This window comes from Meles meles, chromosome 21, assembly GCF_922984935.1.
Source record: "Meles meles chromosome 21, mMelMel3.1 paternal haplotype, whole genome shotgun sequence".
Classification (NCBI taxonomy): Eukaryota; Metazoa; Chordata; class Mammalia; order Carnivora; family Mustelidae; genus Meles; species Meles meles.
In genome coordinates, this window is record NC_060086.1 from 36,278,886 (window position 1) to 36,300,164 (window position 21,279).

At 47.2% G+C, this 21,279-nt stretch overlaps 1 protein-coding gene across 2 annotated transcripts in view; it reads left to right on the forward strand.

The window, feature by feature from the left end:
• Positions 1-21,279, forward strand: part of GRIN2A (glutamate ionotropic receptor NMDA type subunit 2A) — a 370,568-nt gene that overhangs the window by 204,651 nt on the left and 144,638 nt on the right. For both annotated transcript variants that reach the window (XM_045994068.1, XM_045994069.1), the window contains exon 4: positions 8,863-9,455. In XM_045994068.1, the coding sequence (XP_045850024.1) occupies positions 8,863-9,455 (593 nt within the window). The remainder of the gene's footprint in view (positions 1-8,862; positions 9,456-21,279) is intronic.

A 21,279-nucleotide genomic window follows, 5' to 3' on the forward strand; every position in this document is an offset into this window, starting at 1 on the left:
GCCCCATGCCAAGGGCTCTCTGTGCCCCATCTCTCAAAGTATGCACAGCAGCCCTCCAACGTGTGACGCCTCCTATTGTCATTTCCATTTTTCAGCCGGGGAAACAGAGGCTTAGGTCAAATAACTTCTTTGCAGGAGGAAGCAGGTCCTGCTGAGGCTGCCAGCGAAGCCATGTTGCTCTTACACAACCCCCGTGGCTTGTGGTTTCTCTGCGTAGAAGATGGTTCATACCCGATGGCATCGAGCTACATTAAGGTAGCGCTGAATTAGGGGTGAGAGACCCCGTGTCTGTCCCTGTGGTGTCCACTGATTTAGGTGAAATTTGGAGCAAGTCATTCTAGATTTTGGAGCCTTCGTTTCCTCCCCTTGAATGTAGAGCAGTTGGACTTAGCAGTACCAACTCTTCCTGAACATGAGCATGTTCTGGAGAATATATGTATTCTAGAATTCCTCAGCAAAGACTCTGGTTCAGTGGGGGTGACCTGGAGCCTGGAAATCTGAGGGTATGAGAAACACAGCTACAGGGCTGGATACTGAAGACTTAGATTTGCGTTTTCGACCCTGGCTGTGTATTACATTCACCCAAGGAATTTTTTTAAAAGTCCTGGACCCTATCCCAGACACAGTCACTTGGCGTCGTTAGGTGTGGGGCTGGTAGGAAACGATCAGCTTTAAAGTTTAAAGACTGCTAGCTTTTGAGATATGCCTAGTGTGCCTGAGAACCCAAATAATTAATTTTATTTACTGCTTTTAATGAAGTTTATGTAGTCCTGTGCGGCCAGTAGGTGTTACATTGGAGGCCCAAGCTAGGATAAGGTTGAAGGCTTGGTCGTTCTAAGAGGCTCCGTTCCTTGCTCAATCCCCAACCACAGAGCTTCTCTTAGAAATTATTTTACATGATCTCTGTCTCTTTCATCCTAGTCTGAGAGCCGAGTGCTCAGACTCTGAGTTAAAACTGGAGGGCCTCTCCTGGTCTCCAGCTCAGAGCATGGCAGCCACCCTCATTTTTGGGGAGCCCACCAGTCACCAGATACTTAAGGTTAAACTTCTCATTTTTTTCTTTTAAAAAAAATTTAAATCCAAAAACTAATGACATACTATACATTGGCTAATTGAATTTAAATAAACTTCTCATTTGTAGCAAGATGAGAGAGCAGAGAAAGGTGCTGCTAGGTTATTTTAGAAGAATGATGGTGGATTGGGTCATAGGAGAAGCAAAATGGGGGGGCAGAATGTAAATTATGAAACAGTCCAATGAATGGGGGTTGCTTAGAGTAGAATTCTGTGTTTGTGGGTGAGGGAGCTGATGTGCTTTTGGGAAATGATGGGTGTAATGGGAAATGATGGGTAAAATATGAAGCCTTCCTTTGATTTTCCTCCCAAGCACACGTTACTTGGATTCATTAACTCACTCAGCAGTTTTCCTGATCACACACTTGTTGGAGTCCCTGACCCCTCTCAGGTGCTGAGATAGACACTGAGTCCCAAACACTTGAGTCCAGATTGTGATGGGGCTGGTGTGTGTTTTTACTTTATCCTGAAGGTTGTGAGAGCTGCTGAAAAAAAAAAAATTAAGAAGGAGGACATCATGCTCCAGTTTGAACTTTAAAAAAAGTAACTGGAGCAGCAGTGTGGAAGGTGGGTGGGAGAGGGACAAGACTTGGGCACGGACTCCGTACAGGAGGTTCTCGCTCTCGTTTGAGAGAGAACTGCCAAGGGTCTGGAACATGGACAGGTACAATGGGGAAAGGAAAAAGAAATAATCCTCTGGGATGATGAAGAAATAATGGGTGTCCCTAAGCTGGAGTGGCAGGTAAGCACAGTAATGAATGTGGGAAGAGATCCCTCCTATCCCGAAAGGAGAAAAATGAGTGATAGAACATAAATCATAGAACACTCCAATAAATGGAGGTTTCCTGGAGTGAAATTTTGTGGACGATGGAGCTGATGGGTTTTTGGGTACAATTTCCCCTCTTAGCCTCTCAGTCTTCTGCATCAACTGGTTGCCAGTTGATGTGAGATTATGGACATTGGTTTTCTATTTCTGGGGCATTTTTTTTTTCTAGTTGGGTGCCTCAGGAATGATTGAGTAATGGTTATTAATCACACACACACACACTTCTGTTTCCTGTTCTGCACACCTTGCTATCAGCGTTTCCCAGGAGATTTGCATCCAGTTTCTGGATTCAGATTGCCTGATCTTGAATCCTGACCCTGCCATGTACCAGCTGTGTGTGTTTGGGCAAGTTACCTTCTCTGAAGCAGGGTTTTGAAATCTCTAGTACAGGGATGATGATAAGACCTCTTGCTACATGCTACATTGTACGGCATATTGCATATGCCCAGTAAATGTTAGGTGTGGTGAGGACCATGGTGATGGTAATTCTGATGAGGAGGAAAGGGAGATGGATAGACGGAGGTGTTGATGAACGATGATGGTGGATGACAGTGTTGATGACAGTGGTGGGTGATGAGGAAGAAGAGGAGGAGGAAGATGGATATGATGGTGGATGATGATGTGTGGTGGATAATATGATGATGATGACAATGTTGATGATGGCAGTGATGGGTGATGATGATGGTAGATCAGATGAACGAAGGTAGATAATGGTGGTGGTGGATGATGATGGTGATGGATGATGGAGATGGTGGATGATAGTGAATAATGATGATGGTGGTGGTGATGATGGTGATGGTAGATGATGAATAATGGCAGATGATGATGGGATGGATAATGGTGATGATTATAGTAATGGTGGATGATGATGGTGAATGATGATGATGGTAGATGGTGGTGGTGGTGAAGGATAATGGTGGTGGGTCATAGTGATGGTACCTGGTGCTGGTGGATGGTGATGATGGTGAGGTAGAAGATGATGGTTGTGGATGATGGTGGTGGTAAATGATATGATGGATGATGATGATGGTGGTGATGGAGGAGAAGAATGACTGATGATGGGATAGAGATCCTTCAGTGGTGCAGAGTTAGCTTGTGAGAATGCCATTCTTCTAAACTCTCATGCTTATCAAATTTGGTGCCTTTAGTTTTCCTCTCATCCATGGAAGCAGAAATAAAATATATTTAAAAGCTCAGTTAATGCGCGGTAAGAGTGGCAGAAACACCCCAGGGTTTACCAGGACAATCCTCCTAGGGGAAAAAGAAGATTCCCAAGGAGTCTCTCTCAGTTTTTGCTGGGTCATCTGCATCATTATCTTTTTTTTTTTTTGGTGCCCACCCTGGCAGGCAGAAGGAAAATAAGCTATGGAAATGAGTGCAGGATTGACAACAGTGAGCTGTTCTCTCAAGGCTTCCTAGGGATGAGCTTCCTTCTCTTTTATCTCCTCACCAATATGGAGCCCCTGCTGTATGTCAGACATTGAGCTAGGCTCTGACAATACTAACTTGTATAATACTCATGCTGCTGTTGAAAGGAGACAGAAAAATTAACCAGCTCACAGAAATTCAGTTTCACTTGTGCTGGCATGGGGCACAAGCATTGGGATTTTTTTTTATAACAACCCTCAAATAATTCCCTTGTGCAGCCAAGGAATGAGAGCCACTGGTGTGCTTGAGGGAACATTGGATGACGTTGCCTCTTGTACCAAAGCTGTTGTTAGTACGGGGCCAGGTGGGTTTTAGGGCAATCACGTAACCTCTCTTCCTGTGACTTTATGAGAAATGTCATCCATGAGGGTTCTAATCACTGGCAATACCTCATCCCTTGAGTAGTTAGACGCAAAGAGCTAATGGGCATGAGTGTTCTTTATAACCTTTGTGAATGGGTAAGCGAAATGAAAGTTGGTATTAGACTCTGTTAAACATCATGCCTTGATACCCATGGAGTCAGGTCTCACCCTGAATGTTCAGCAAGCTCTGGAACATTCTAGAACATGAGATCAGGAACTCTCATCTAACGAGACCTCGGTTTAGGGTGGGACCGAAACGCAGAGTGGAGAGCAGACACCCAGAATCCCACACCCCCTGCCTCCCTCGCTCTGTGTTTAAAACAGTTTGTTCTGTCTTCAGCAGAGCAGTGAGCCTGGGGAGAGAGCTGCTCTTGCTGCAGAACCAAAGTGGGTGTCTGAAATCTGTTCCTCTCCCCCGGCTGCGCACTGCTGAGGAAGCCGGTGCCGGAGGTGGTCAGAGACTGCTCTGTAGAATCTGAAAAGGACAGGCTGAGGGATGGCAGGAGGTGGTGAGTGCAGGAGAAACAGCCACTCAGGTAGGAAGCGGGAAGAATGTTCAGGGCCTTGAAAAGAGGGCCATGTGGCATATCAGATGCCAGGCCCTGGGAGTGTGGCCAGATTCCTCCATCACCTCCTGCCAGTCCGTAAAAATACCTTCGAAAAATCCGGGGCTAAACGTGAGCCTCTTCAGTGTCTCGCTGTGCAGTTCTGTTTTGCAGATAACCTTCTCCCTTCCATCCCTCCGTAAGGTATACAGAGCCTTGGGTCTGGAATGGGTTTTGACGTTTCAGATGCCCGTGGAAATGGTGGTTCGGGGTAACTGCGGGAGGTCCATGAAGGACATGAGCGATGGTTTCTCTCCAAAGCATGATTCATCAGTGTGAGGAAAGATAGTCCCTTCTCTTCATGTGGCCTCCTTGGGCTCAGAGTGAGTGGGCTGATTTGCGGAGGGCGGGTGAGGAGGGGGGAAGGCAGTGTGATGCTGGAATGTCAGCAGTTCTGGACATACCAGTTTCTGAACTGGGATCAGTATCCCCTTAGGTTTCTGGCTCTGTCCATGTTGTTTAGAGGACGGAGGACGTGGAGAGGCATCTCTGCACTGTGGGGAGTCAGGCACAGATGTTAGATGAGCCTGCCATCTGAGTTCAGCCCTTCTTCCTGGCAGCCCCTGGCCCCCGCCCACCCTGAGATGGTGCTTATTATGTCCACTTTATAGGCAAAGAAACTCAGCTGCAGAAAGTTTCAGAATTCACCCACGGTCATGTGGTTAGTTAACGCCGAGCCACAACTTGAACTCAAGTCCAGTAGACCCCAGGGCCCACGCTGTTTCAATTATAAAGTGACTGGTGTGCATAAAGGGGTAGGCTAGGGAGTCTCTTCTTAATGTGATTGTGTAGGGAAGCCACTGATGACCATAGAGGAGGGGCGTGGCATGGTTAAAGCAGTGTCCAGCCAGGAACCTCCATCAGGCGGTCACGACCCAGGTGAATTGTCGGGATGCTCGAGTCCAGAGTGGGAATTACACCCGACCCATGGGGAAAGTAACAGTGACGCCGACTTGTTGAGGACTTGATTTGTGATGGGTACTGCCCTGGATGCTTCTCTGCAAGGAGGCCATTGAATCCTTCCTGCTCAGTGAGGAAGTGCGATCATCACCAGCAGGGTCGTGCAGGGCTGAAAACCTTGGAATCTCAAAGGCAGGCCAATCTGATTTCCTTGCCCGTATGACCCTGGAGGAGTCACTCCGGCTCTGAATCTGTTTCTCCGTTTGTATGACGGGGATCTTGCTAGGATCTGTTGAGGAAGGTGGTTGGAGGTAGGATTAAATGAGCTACTACACTGAAAGCGTTGAGCCCCATAACACTCATAGACACATTAACTAGTATAATCATTGACATTGCCATACCCATTGTACAGATGTGGAAACTGAGTCTGGGAAAGGCGAAGTGAATTTTTCCCCCCAAGGCCACCCAGTTAGGATCGGCACCCAGACAGCATGACCCCAGAAGTTACACTGTTGTCCATCCTGGGGGGAGAAGGTACTAATGGGGGCTAGAAGAGAGTAATAGGAGAGATTCAGCCTGGACCAATGCACTGCAAGACCAGGTTGGGGGGGGGGTGGGAATGGCACAGGCAAGGAGCTTGCACATGTTTTTACACAGACGGCTGTGACAAACAAGCTCGTGCCGTCCCTATAATTATCTCTCTCCTTCACGAAGTTCGCGGTGCAGCCGTGCCCTCCTCCCCACATGGGGAGTTAGGTAACGCTGCACTTACAGAGCTCACGGCTCTGCTCTGTGCACAAAGCTGCTCGTGGATACAGTAACGTCTGGCTCATAGCACGAGGAGCAGGGGCGTGGGAGCATCCCAGACACCCCCCTCTCCGGACATCTAGCGTACAAGATCTCCACCTCCCCGCTAATTCCGATTATCCCTAGCAAGTGTGTACCTAGGGATCATCTCAGAGATCCTTTTAATTGAGTTCCGACCATGCCCTGCTTTGCATCTGCCCTCCTGAGATCTTTCTCCATGCCTTGTGTGCTCAGTGCAAGAAGATGCTGATCCCTTTGCCTTTTGCAGTCCCAGTGTGCCTCTGGTCAGCAGCTTCCTTGGAGCCATCTTTGCTCCATGGGAATTATTACATTTCCTTGGTAATTAAGTTTGGAGCTTCTCAGTGCCATCCCAAGAAGCGCCCGGCAACGTGTCGTGTTTGTGGATGTAACTGCCTTGAGACTCGACTTCTCTGCCTTCGTCTCTTGCTGGGTTCTTTAGGTTATTGTTGGTTTGGGTATTGAACAAGGTTCTATGGGCAGCTTTTGAGGCTTGGAGGACTTTTGTATTCCTTTTCTGATCAGAAAAGGTCACTCTCTGTATATTTCAGAGATTGGATGGAGGACTGGTAGGTTGGTGATGTTGAAAGATTTTATTTTTTTGGACATGACATTCAAGAGCTATAAACCAAATTCTTCTGTTTTGCTTTGTGTTTAAACCAAGGACATTCCTCTTAGACTTCATTCACACAATCATTTACTCACACGTTCCCTCATCCTGCATTTCCTGATGTGTCATGTGCCAAGCCTTCTGCCAGGTTCTGGGGACCGAGAAATGAGGACAGCAAGATGTCTGCCCTTGAGCCGTTCATGGTCTTGTTGAGGCATGATTTAAAATGATTAATCAATCCAAGAATATTGGATTTCTCCAAAAGCTACTATAGGGAAAAAGATAATTATCCAAAGTCTTTAAATCCGTTACCCACTTTAATTGATTTAATTAGGTAAAATTCATAAAGCTGTATTGTTGGAAGGAGCCCAGAGGCATTTATTCCTGTTTTTTGTTTTTGTTTTTGTTTTTTCTCCTCTCTGCCTTCAAGCCGAGCTGCACTTGAATTATCCCCCAAACCCATGCATTTCAGAAAATGGAAGTATTTTGAAGAACTATGGCTTTTGGCCCATTCAGATAAAATTTTCTATTCATTGAGCACCCCAGGGAAAACTTGGCAGACTTCTTGAAAGGCTTGACATGCACGGCTACAAAGTATCATTTTGAAAGACAAATGGAATTGTCCACTCTTAATAGACACACACATACACACACATACACACACACCCACACGGAACCCCCATATTCCTACTATTGAGGTGAATGCATATCCCGTAACTTGGATTCTGGACTATGGGAATGCAATCCCATAGTTCAGAATGCAAAACGAAAGCACGGCTGCACTATAGTAAGGACCCCTTGAGAATTCTTTTAGTTCCTGGGGACAGAAAACCATATCTCAGCACTTGTCACATTGTGTTTTGTTCTAACACACAGGCACACCTTCCATTTAGCTGGCTTTTTGTGCACCTTGACCCATCAGTCAGCAGCCTGGTCTAAGCACCTGCTATCCGCAGATCTTCAGGGATCCCAAGAAAGTCGTGGCTGTGTTCTGGAAAGGGGGCTGGTCACGGAACCGGAGCCCGAGGTCGTTTCGAGCCTCATCACCCGCCCCTGCCAACACCTCCACCTCCACCGAATTGTCATGGGGATTTTAGGAGTTATACAGGGTGTGAAGGTGGTTTGCAAGTTGTCCAACGGTATGCACTGCCCACCTTTTCTAAATGGAAGTCTGTTCTCCTGATCAGATCGTGACTTAGGGAGGTGTTAGAACTATCAGAGGTCCTTTAACCCAACACAAGTTGCCACGTGCCTTTCCAGAGTCAGAACATTGGGCGGCTCTCCCTTATGCTTGAAGAAGGTCTGAGGCCACACGTGGTGGGGTTCCTGCCGAGTTCTTCATTATCCTGTCATCCCCCCTACTTCATGAGTGATAATGCGTTTACCTCTGGCTTCTAGAACACTCGAGATATATCTGTAGGGCCTCTGAGTATCATGTCCCTCCGTTTCCCTTCTTCCTCACCCGGATACTCCCTCGGCATCCCCTTACGCTTCTCTCACTCTGTAGTCCCTGGAAATTGCTCTTCCCCAAATTCCCACCAGACCTGCGAAGGGGGAGACCACGTCTGTGTCTGTCTTCCATATCATTTCCCCGTGTTCTAAAATGGTCTTGCTGCATAGTTAGGGGGTCAACAAGTACTTGTTGATCCAGAGAGACATTTTAGGTAGCAAATCCAGCAAGCATTTATGATACTTTATAGTACACAGGAGTCTAGAATCCAAGCGACAAATCCCCCTTCGACTGGCTCAAGCAACCATGGCTTATGTTGGCTTATGACCAACAGGTCCAGTGTCGACTTCAGGCATGGCAGACTCAAGGTGCTCGAAGTGCATCATCAGGACTGTGTCTCGGTGTCCTGATATTGTCTCTTTTGGCTTCATTTTCCAGTTCTCAGCCTGGGACCAGATAGAGTTCATTGTGTTGAAACCACAGGGACCCCAGAGGGTAGAGGCAATGGGATTAGCCAGAAGCAAAAACAACGGACGTCCTTCATGTGTCTGAATGAGCTGTGGGCTCCCCGTTCAGGGTCTCTCTCCTCTCTTTCCAGTGTCTGTTCCAGATTTTGGCCTATAGTAGGGGCTCAGGGATGTTCGCGAACAAATAGGTGTGTGATATTTTTGCCCTCCCTTCTAAAAAGGTGTTTTTTAAGCCTATAAAGACAGATGGTTGTATATAAACCACTTCTGCCTCATCCTCTGTTTTGCTTTTTTTTGTCTTTTTACACCTGTTGGCAGGATCCAACGTCAACCTTCTTCCAGTTCGGCGCGTCCATCCAGCAACAAGCCACGGTCATGCTGAAGATCATGCAGGATTACGACTGGCACGTCTTCTCCCTGGTGACCACTATCTTCCCTGGGTACAGGGACTTCATCAGCTTCATCAAGACCACCGTGGACAACAGCTTTGTGGGCTGGGACATGCAGAACGTGATCACCTTGGACACTTCCTTTGAGGATGCCAAGACCCAGGTCCAGCTGAAGAAGATCCACTCTTCCGTTATCCTGCTTTACTGTTCCAAAGACGAGGCTGTCCTCATCCTGAGTGAGGCCCGCTCCCTGGGCCTCACCGGATATGATTTCTTCTGGATCGTCCCCAGCTTGGTTTCTGGGAACACAGAGCTCATCCCGAAGGAGTTCCCCTCAGGCCTCATTTCGGTCTCCTACGACGACTGGGACTACACCCTGGAGGCGCGGGTGAGGGACGGCCTGGGCATCCTCACCACGGCCGCGTACTCCATGTTGGAGAAGTTCTCCTACATCCCCGAGGCCAAGGTCAGCTGCTACGGGCAGACGGAGAAGCCGGACACCCCGCCGCACACTCTGCACCAGTAAGCTGGCCGTCTTTGCTTGTCTCCTGAGACGGGACCAGAGTTTTGTTTCTGTGCCTGTTTGTTTGTTTGGAAACTCAGAGCAGTACACACATACACTCCCTGCTGAAAACGTGCCCTGCAAAGAGCGAATGCCGCGTGTGTGCTTATGGGATTCTCTCGGATTGGCTCTCCTCTCCCCCCTGCCCCCACTGCTCTTCTGTTTATAACTTACATCCCACTTTGTTTTCTGCAACTTTGTTTTTTTTTTAACCCAACGATATACCTTGGAAACCGAGACCTGTGTCTGTACCCATCTGTGTATCTCTCTCTCTCTCCATATTCTGTCTGTAGCTACAGCTCAAGTGTGCCTGTGTGTGTATGCATACACAGAGACAGATTTTTTAAAAGATTTTATTTATTTGACAGAGGGAAAGAGATCACAAGTAGGCAGAGCAGCAGGCGGGGGTGGGGGGGGGGGAAGCAGGCTCCCCGCCGAGCAGAGAGCCCGATGCGGGGCTAGATCCCAGGACCCTGGGATCATGACCTGGGCCAAAGGCAGAGGCTTAACCCACTGAGCCACCCAGGCGCCCCTAGATATGGATTTTATATCCACATACATGCACATGCTTGGATGGATGTACATAGACGTACATGTGTGTACTGGCATATACACAGATAGGCACACATGAAGGTACGTAGATAATAAGTACGTGTACATGTGTGTGGGGGTGGGTGGGTTGGGTGTGTGCTTTTCAACCTTCACATTGCATTTCTCAATAGGGAGATACCGTGATTTATTTACCCAGTCTCCGTAATGATAGAAAATCTAGGTTGTCTCAGATTTTGTTCCCCATGAGAAACGAAGCTGCAGTGATGGTCGTCCCACAGGACTCCAGGCTGGGTTCTAGGCAGCTCAAGTTGGGGGGTCACAGAACACACGCATGTAAACGTTGAAGTACTTGTTGGCAGACTGTCCTGCCAAGGGACTGTCCCGATCTGTATTCACATAAGTCACACGACTTCCCACATCCTCACCAGCATGTTACACTTTGGGAAAACTGCCCACGCTGGGGCTTCCATCCTCTGTTGCACTGTGTGTCTCAGTGTCTTCCCTTCTTCGGTCCTGTCTTTGTGGGTCATTGGAAATCTTGGCAAGTAACGCTTTGAAGGCGCCATTATATTCCATCCTATGGACGTATCCTAATGTAGTTAACGCCACCCGTCTTGGTGGGCATTTCAGTTTTATGTTGCTGAGAAGCGTCACTGGTCTTCGCACCCATCATCCTGGCACAGCTGCTGACGATTAGAATGATCCCTCCTGCACCCCACTTTGCATGCTTTTGCCTGATGTTCAGTGATTGAACGCACGTGCCTTCGTTTCCTCAGATGACAAGCAGCACGGCTCTGCGATGAAGGCACGGGGTTCTGGAGGTAGATTTGTCAGGGTTTGAATCTTGTCCACTTCCTGTATGCCTTGGCCCGTTGCTTTGCCTTTCTAGGCCTCCAGGTTCATTGTAGAGGCACGATAGTAGCACTTCTCCCTCTAGGCAGTGCGTCACAAACTTGAGCGCACGTTGGGATCACCGGGAGGGTGATTTGTTAAACCACAGGTGGCTGGATTTCACACTCAGAGTCTGTAATCCAGGAGCCCTGGGGAGGGCCCCCAGAATTTGCAGTCCCAGCTGGGCTCCTGGGTGATGCTGGGATTGCTGGTCTGGGGATCGTGCCCTGAGAACCAGCGATCTGTGGATTGAGCTCAGTATTACATAAGGTGATGCTTGGAGAGTGCTGTGTAGCATAGGGCCGGGGCCCCGGTGGTGACTGACTGACTGCCAGATCGACCAGGGAGGTGGGTTTTGGTCCTCAGAACTTACAGTCAGCAGACGAGGTTGGGTTATTATCAGCAGAATAATACGTCACTCCCCAATGTCTCTGGAAGGTTTTAGGACTTTGAATCTGCTGCAGTTCAGGGATTATCTCTGAGCGGAGTCTGGAGACGTGTCGAGCGTGCGTGTCTGTGCGTGTTTATGGGCTAGAAGGACTATGCCTCTCTAAAATCGGTATACACCTGCCAAATGAACTCTTGAGCTAAGAAATCGTGGTCCTTTGCAGTGTTCCGTTCCTCTCTTCATTCCCTCCTTAGGGATCCTCTTCGTACATTGCCACTTCCAGCGTCTTAAAATAATTGTCTAAGTATCAGGAAGCAACTCCGATGCATCAGTATGAAGGATGGAAGCCTCTTAGGGAGGCAGGATGGCTGTCAGCCCGGGTGAAAGGGCTGGGCTAATGAATGCTTCCTTCCCATAAGAAGTGCCCTACAGCTGGAACAGTCACAAATGTATAATTTTGATGCAAACATAACTCAATTTTATAGCAATTGAGATATAATGTATACAGGAAGAGGAATTTGAGAAGGATAATTGCCAAGACATGCAGAGCTCCTTCCAGTGACCACCCTGAATTCCATTCCTTAAAAAAAAAAAAATTCTGCTGTGAAAGGCTGTCATGCTATTTCTAGGAGTTATGCTCTCAAGGCAGCAATTTCATGGACGGTGTTTCAGCCCTAAAGTAGCGGGGCACCAGGCGGGGTGAGCCGTCATCCACTGCCTGGTGTTTCATGAACCGTCCCTCCATCCATGGGGTGCTGCCGGCGCTCACCCCACGTGTGAGGCTGGACTGTGGCACGAAAGGTGGCTTCTTGCCACACTTGCCCGCGGTCCCAGAGTTTCTTAAACTCACCCGGGAAGAGGAGATGCTTGCCATGCCAGGAAGGGACTGGGAACTGGAGAAAGCCTCAAATGGCCATTTTTCAGAACAGCATTAAGGAGGGTCCTCTCTTCTCCATGCATCATTCCTTCCATCCAGTGGACCCTGTGCTGGTCCCTGGAACACGCACAGGAATGAAGATAAGATTTCTCAAAGAATGACGAGGGAGGAAATCTGTCTCATGACATACTCTGGGAACAGGGACTTTAAAAAAAAATACTAGGGGAAGAAAAAATAAAAAAGAATAGTACAGAGTCTGATAAAACACCCACCCCAACACTCATCACAGAGAACAAAGGTGAACGTGTCACATTTGTTTCAAAATTTTAAAAGAAATAAAACATTCCTGATGATGTAACAGTCCTGATTATCTCTCTCCCGAGTCCTACTTTCTTCCCTTCCACTCCTCAGGAGGGAAGAACTCTGGCGGGAATTTGGTAGGGATCCAAATCGGTGTGTGTGTCTTGGACTTTTCATTTAGATGTCTGTGACGCCTTAGATCCAAAGCACAGTTCATTTTAATGCCCATAAATGATGTCCAATACGTTCAAATTGCCTTGACCTCAACCTTGGGGTTCAGGATGGATCTCTGAAGACACTTGGCATTCTTGCATATTCATCATGCTTGGGCTTCTGTGCTCGGTTGTGTAAGTATTGTAATGTTTGTTTGATCGTCACCCCCACGATGGACATTTACGTGGTCGATGGTAAGGGGTCTTCATTATTGGATCCATGAGCTCATTCAGCAGAAGCCCAGGACTCTCGAGTTCCAGCTTCTGCCAAGCATGCGGTCGCCAGGTAGCTTTCATTACTCCCACTTTGTGGAAAGGAGGATACACATCGTTTCAGAAGAAGCTCAGATGAATTCACATGGATGGGTATCCTGATACGTTGCTGCGGGGATCCGGGGTCTGGCTTGGACTGGTTGAGCGCGCCATCTTGGAAGCAGTGACACATGTCTTCTGTGGGCTTCAGGGACGTGGCTTGTAATCTCCCACCCAGAGCTTGTGCGCGCAGGATGCCGTAACCATGACTTACTGCCTACGATGCGGGACGTGGTAGGAAAGTCAGCTTGCTGAGGATGACGTGGGCCTGTTTCTGTCCCTGGGATTTCAGGGGGAAAAAAGGTGGGGACAAGGGGAAAATGTTCTTTATGTTTAATATTCCTGGTTTTACAGAAGGCACTTTGAAAAGAGCAGTCAGCATTTTATAAAGTTCAAAAATAGCTCAGCCATGTTATGTAACCTCCTCCGTGCTGCTGCGAAGTTATTAAACATCTGTCCCTTCCCCGAGCGTCAGGTGTATCGCTGTTAACTCCTGGAACGGTGACGTAGGTCAGTATCTGGAATAGAGGCTGTTCTGTTCAGTCCTGTCCCAAGAGTCCCTCCAGGACGCTGGTGGACAGGGTCCCCTGGGAGGCAATGTAGCCTCAGCGTGAAGCATCTGGCCCTGAAGCTGGTCTGCCTGGGTTTGAGTCCCGGCTCAGAACTCTTCTAGATCCAAGGCTTTAGACAAGCCCCTTAATTCCTCTAAGTCTGCCTCCTGAGATATAACATGGGGACAAGAAAAGCGTGTGTGTCTTACCCCAGAGCCTGGCATGTGGAAAGCAGTTTATAAATCCTTACTCCTAGGGCAGAACTTGCAAATACAAAATTGTGAGTGAGACGATGTATCTGCATGCCATAGTCCACAACATTGCCGTTCGTTCATTCCCTAGAAAGGTATTTAGTACCTGTGTAAGCTACATGCCAGCTCTCCATAGATGGCGGGACAGGGGAAGCCCCCATAGGAATAGGGGGAGTCACTGTTGCCATGCGTCTTGTTGTCTTTGAGGCCTGCGGGTCAGGGGACCGTTCCATAGTAGAGGCTCATCGCACCAGTTGGAGGTGCAGGAGGAAAGGGAAGGTCCTCACCCCTAAGAAGAAGAGGACTAGGATTGGGATGACTCAATGCTCTGCTAATATGTCCCACACTTCTTCCTGGTAGCTTTTATCCCTTCCCCCGATGCCGTAGCTCTGGTCATCCTCAGTCATACTCATACTGTGTCTGGATTTGAGCTTGTAGACCCAGGAGAAGAAGTTCCTGTCACATTTTAGGCCTACAGTTCTATAGGGCACGGAACATTACATGTGTGTTGCGAGTGGTGTGTGTGTGTGTGTGTGTGTGTGTGTGTGTGTGTGTGTGTGGTAGTCATCTCGTTGTACCAGAATTAAGTGAAATCATATGCGAAACATCACTGTGCCCAACGTGTAACAGACATTTCACAGAAAACAATCATGTCATTATTGCCATCTCTATGGTGATGGTCATCATGATTATTTCTTTGATTTATCCTTGTTACACCGCAGGCTGTCCACAGGCAGGGGAGGGAGAAATAGAGTTCTCTCTTGTTTTTTAACGGTGGAGTGATGACGTGTGTCCTGCGGCTCCCACTTTGCTGAAGGGGGCAGGACGTGGAGGGGTGAGTGCATTGGAAGGCCGGTGCTCAAGGACATGTATATAGCACAGATGAGTGGGAAAAGGAAATCTTCTCCCGGGAGAGGTACGGATTTGGATTGAAGAGAAGTTATTTGGCTTTAATTGATGATATCTGGCTTGACCATTAACTTCTTGATTTATGAAGGGAGGCTTCTACATCAAGAAGGAACAGCACGGTAAAGGATGACCCTGACAGGAAAGGAAATGGAAGGAAGATATGTACATGCACGTCAGTTCATTTGACATGCATGTATATATCTTTGATATTTTTTTCCTACCTTCATTTCTCAAACAATCATGGAAAAGTTCCTGACTTAACGACCCATTAAGAGACTGCACTAACCCGGGTTGGCGTGGTTTTATTTGATAGTCGGAATTATCACGGTGGGTTTCTTTTTTTAATGCCAGGAAAAGAGCCCCACTCAGTTAAATCTCAGAGCTTGACCAGAGTTAAAAACTTCCCTGGGCGAATGAGATAACTCTTTGCAAATATTTATCTGTGGGATCACTGTAGGCTCAACAAACATTTCTGGCAGTGGCATCAGGCGCCCAGGAGACCGAGGCATCCTGTGGCTTGTGCTCTCAATCTGGGACTCCATTCGGCAACGGTGGGGGGAAAGGCTGACTTCAAAGTAAATCAGCAAGAGACATGTTGAAGTGAGATAGGAGAGGATCCAGGGGCATGTGCCACGTGGAAAGCCCAAAGCACATTCCAGAAGGCTGTGTGACCTTGTGAAATGTGACTTTGGACGGTCCCGTGTTCACACCCTCATGTCTGGGTTATCGTGGACAAGTTCCTTAACTTCATGGAGCCCCTGCTTCCTTGATTGCAGACACAGATCGTTGCATCCCTAGGGAACCGTGGTGACATTCACATGCGTGTGATATTCTCAACGAAACATCTAGGTTATAGTTGGCACCCACAGATGTTAATTGTCTGCCTTCCCTGGGCCAGAGACACAGCTTGATCTGCCCCCCCACACTGTGTCCTGATGGACCCATGAGAGGTGGACGGTGCTCCCCGGGCGTCCAGCCTGACAGCTAAGTGAACAGCCTCTCTTCGGCATCATCTCCGTTTGTGGCCTCCCTCCTGGAACACAGACATCTCTTTGTTGGCTGGGAGTCAAAAGGACCGTATGCCAACCCTGCCATGCAAGTCAATCATTTCCAACTGGCACCCAGTGACTAGCTCGACAAATGGTGGAAACCCGATGCTGGCAACTTGAAGGGACCAGAAATTGGCCCTGCCTCTACCTTGAGGGAAAGGTGGCTTGGGTTGTTTTGAGGTCACGCAGGAAGAATGCCCGTTGTTCACATTTGCCTCAGTCCAGATGCAAGTGTTTGGATTTGGGGACTGGCACGCCTCACAAAAAAGATGTGTCGTGGGTTGAACACTAGGAGAGTTTTTATTTTGAAACTTGTTAATTTGGTGACATCCAGTAATAATTTGCTGCAACTCCCTCCTGTGAAAAGATGAAGCAAAGAAAAAACACCGTGTTCATTACTCTGGTGCCTGCTGACAGAGAGTATACTGGGGACAGAGGTTCTTAATGTGTTAGGAGGCCAGTTAGGGGACCGTGGCACAGTCCAGGAGAGAACAGGCGGCAGCTTGGACTGGAGTAGCGGCGGCTGTGTGTTCAGGGAGAAGTGGCGGCTGTGTGTTCAGGGAGAAGTGGCTGGGCTTAATGCATGTTTTGGAGTAAAACGAACAAGACCCAACAGATGAATATGAAGTGTGAAAAGAGATGAAATAACCAATAATTTTTCACTTGTACAGCCGAATAGATGGTGGTGCCTTTTACAAAACTGAAGAAGAAGCAAATTTGGGGAGGAGGAGGAGGCCAGGAAGCACATCCAGCCTTGAACATGCTCAGGGGAGCACATCTAAATGGAAATCTCAAGTAGGCAATTGAAGAGGAGAGTCTGAGTGCAGACTGCAAAACGCAGTGCACGGGGTGGGATCTTACTAGTGGTGGTTAAAGCCCCGGGATTGAGTAACGTCACCGAGCAGGGGGAGGGGGATGAAACATCAGAAGAGGGACTGGACTCAAACCACGTGGGACGTCACAGTCATTGGCAAGTAACCCCCGAGGGAAAGGAGAATCCTGTGGAGAAAGAACTGGGCTAGGAACTTCAGCTGACTTTTTCCCCCCCATGGAAACTGTCTATCCACTGCTTCTGTTACGGAGTCTGATGGGTGTCTGTACAGTGTCTGCCGTATGCTAGACATCGTGGCAGGTACAGTGGGCCTGGCGAACATCTGTCATCTCTGGCTGTTGCTAATATACCTGGATTTACTGCTCCCGAGGAGACTTCAATAATCCTACCAGCAGTTTTAATCAACACATGGAGAAAGTAAAACTTAACCACATGATAAAACTTATCACAGGCCTGTCTTCAGAACAGTGACGTCTTGGAGTCCTAGGAAACCAGTACCATACTCGCCCGAAGCCACAACACAGATGACAAGCCAAGCTTTAGATCAGCAGAGGTGAGGCGGTGACGCTTCCAGAAGGAGGAGGGGAAAAAAAAACCCACCTCTGCTTTTGCTTTCTTCTTCACGCGATCTGGAAAACAGCCAACATCACACAAAACAATAAGTTAAAAATTCTTCCCACCACAAGGGAGGTACAGTGACATAGCATGAAGGGCCGGTTTATTTGCAAGCTGTCTTTTGTTTGCTGTCCTGGAAGGGCGTCTGTGCATCTTCTTGCAGGTAGGGTAGGAGCCCTCCTTATCTCTTCCAGTAGGAGCTGGCCAGCCAGAACGGGCCTTTTCACCTATTCTCTGCCTCTGTCCCCTCACTTCTCAGCTTCACCCTTCTTTTGCCTCTGCGCAGAGGCTGCCTGCCTGCAGGTGTGACTGAGTCCTTATGCAGCCTCCCATTGCCTCAGTATCCGTCCTGGATCCCAGGGATGGAGGAGTCACTAGGAGTCACTGTTAGGTTGGTGGTGCTAAGTAGGTTTGGCACAGGACCCCATGTTATTTTTCCAGGGCCCACAGTTTGGGGACTAAACTGGCTGATCTGCTGATGCCTGGTGTACTCTTCTCCAAATCCCCATGGCCAGTTCCTGAGGATTTGTTTCATTCGGTTAAGTCCTGTCCAAAGACAAGGAATAAATACACACACCACTCCGTTTCCTGTGTGATGGAGAACAGCTCTCCTGAGATATGGACTCGTTTCCATTTTATTTCCATCACTATTAGTAAAAGGAACTTATAACAATTAAATTAAATACATCATTATGTGTGTGTTGGGGAGGGGAGAACCTTCAAGTTGCATAAGTTACATGGTAGAAGTGTATAATGTGTATAAAGTGTAAAATGTGATTAATGGAAATTTTAAAGTACTCTAATGATACAACCTGTCATGTATTAACTGCCTCCTATGTGCTAGTCACTTTAAATACATTATCTTTGATCCTTAGAGATGAATTAGGCTATTTTTGCTGCAGGTAACAATCAGTTAAATTTAGTTATGTGATGGAATTATTTAATTGGAATTCCATAGCAGGGTGGACTTCAGATACAGTATGATCAAGCTTCTGGCTCTTTTTCCTATGATCTCTTGACTCTGTTCTTTGGAAATTATAGAATCTTTGTTATCAGATTATTCCTTTGTGACCTTAAGTTGGCTGTCAGCAACACCTGACTTCTTTGTTTATGGCCATATGAGGTCATGTGCCCATCCTTGCGCCAGTAACAGCCATTTTATAAATGCCATGCACCAACTGGCTTAATTCTGGATTCCCAGTCCTATCACTGAAAAAGCAAATGGGATTGCATTAAACCAAACCAGACCTACTCTAAGAACTGGGGATGGGATCAGTTACTGACAAAGCCCATGGAGTCTTAAAGGAAGCATGAAGTTTCAACCAGCATGAATTCTGTTAAGAACAAGGAAGAAGGTGGCACCTGGGTGGCTCAGTGGATTAAGCCTCTGCCTTTGGCTCAGGTCATGATCTCAGGGTCCTGGGATCTAGCTCTACATCGGGCTCTCTGCTCAGCAGGGAGCCTGCTTCTTCCTCTCTCTCTGCCTGCCTCTCTGCCTACTTGTGATCTCTCTCTCTGTGTGTCAAATAAATAAATAAAATCTTTAAAAAAAAAAAAGGAAGAGGAAAATGGTACGAGAGAGACTACCAGCAGGCCAAATAATAAATCATAACAACTCACATTACAGATGAGGAAACTTGAGGACCAGAGAAGTTCCACAATTGACAGAAGCCACACAGCTAATAGGACATAAAGCTAGAATTCAAATCTAGTTTTGTTTGGATCTAAATCCCATTATTTATTTATTTGTGGTTGCAAATTGACCTGAAGTTGTGGTATTTTCCTATTTTGTTTGACCCCTAGGATATTTTTATTGTTTGCAAAAGTTGAATAACTCCCAGCATTTAAAAATTGAAAGATGTTACAAAAAATACATTTTCAGCTAATGCTGAAGAAAATATATGAAAAAACCCATGATGATAATTCCACATTCCTATCTGAAAGTCTTAGAGGTTGGGGCTCTTGGTTTTGAGATCCAAACCCTTCTTCCCCCCACTGGGAGAAGCTGGGAGTTGTGAATCTCAGCCTGACTGTATTTTGCTTTGTAGAGGGTGGGGCTTATGGAAAGAGCATCTTGGCCTTTCTGACCCGTTCTTATGTGGGCCTTTTCTTGCTTACTTGATGTATAGGACGGAGTCATGGAGTTAGTTTCTGGATTTCTTTCAGTGTAATTCTGGACTTGGTGTGTATGGGCAGAGGTGAGTTCAGGACCCTCCTGTACTGCTATCTTTTAACGGAACTTTCTTCCTCCCCAGAGATGGTACACTAGGTGTTGTCAAGAACGCCAGCCCATTTCCTCTTAGTCCCCACCTGGACCACTTACGTATTCCTACTACATCCATGGCCTCTTTAAGCATTCTCCTTTATCACAAGGTAACTTGTATTTGCTTTATTAACTTCATTGTGATCATTCTCATTTATTATCATCACCAAAATAAGAACTTGATGAACCTTAAGGCTGGTAGATATTAGAATGAGTGATAACAGGGAGTTTTGGTATCTTGCCTCCAAGAATCTTTACACTCAGGTCTGTACAGCTAGGTCTCTGGACATTGTAGGTCTCTCTCACTCTGTATGCTTTCCCCGTTGCTGGACAGACATTCTGGTGAAATCACATTAAAAAAACTGCTGCTGTGTGATTCTCTGTGACCAGAGGCCCTGTAGGATTGGAGAGGGACCTCTAATCTCTCACTCACATTTACTCAAAGCAAAACAGTCTTTTTAAATTCTGGCTGAGGGTGCCTAGGATGCAGTCATCAGGGACGAAGTGGTCATTCCAGGCAGCCCTGGGTCATAAACCTACTTTTCTGTTTAACTTATAGATGGGAGTTTGAATTGTTTGTGCCCGTGGTGACTTTGCCCAAAGACAGGAATTTACAGAATTACCCAAGGGGAGTTCTTGCCCATCAGTTTGGATTAAGTTGTAGATATTCTTCTAAAGCTGGAAGAAAATACTTGTGTTCTGGGTGGTGATGAGGCAGGGGTCCTGCTTTTTGCAATATCTCCAAATTTGTCAAATAAATAGCAGACCAGTAGGCAGAGAGGCAGGCAGAAAGAGAAGGGAAGCAGGCTCCCTGTTGAGCAGAGAGCCTGATGCGGGGCTGGATCCCAGGACCCTGAGATCCTGACCTGTGCCGAAGGCAGAGGCTTAACCCACTGAGCCACCCAGGTGCCCCAGTCCTCTTTCCTTCTAATAACAGTGTGGTGGTGATGATGATGGTGGTGATGGTGATGATGATGATGGTGATGGTGATGGTGATGATGGTGATGGTGATGATGGTGATGGTGGTGATGGTGATGGTGATGATGATGATGATGATGATGGTGATGATGATGGTGATGATGATGATGGTGGTGATGGTGATGATGGTGATGGTGATGATGATGATGATGATGGTGATGGTGATGATGGTGATGATGATGATGGTGGTGATGGTGATGATGTTGATGATGATGATGGTGATGATGGTGATGGTGGTGATGATGATGGTGGTGATGGTGATGATGATGATGGTGATGATGATGGTGATGGTGATGATGATGGTGATGGTGATGATGATGGTGGTGATGATGATGATGATGGTGATGATGATGGTGATGGTGATGATGATGATGGTGGTGATGGTGATGATGATGATGGTGATGATGATGGTGATGGTGATGATGATGGTGGTGATGATGATGATGATGGTGATGATGATGGTGATGGTGATGATGATAATGGCGATGATGATGGTGATGGTGATGATGGTGGTGATGATGTTGATGATGATGGTGATGAACAACTCCAGCGACCCTGTCCATCTCATCTGGGTTCACCACTACCTGGCATAGCGTGGGCACTCTTAGCGTATGTCAGTAGGTAACGATAGTTGCTAACACAGCACTGGCTCTGATCGTGATGCTGTGTTAAGGATATTTACAAGCGTTACTTTATCCTCACAACAATGTCCTGAAACCCGTGGTACTGTTATCCCCATTTTTTGCATGAGAAAAAAATAATCTTAGAAAACTGACTTTCCCAGGGTCATGTACTGGTAGAAAC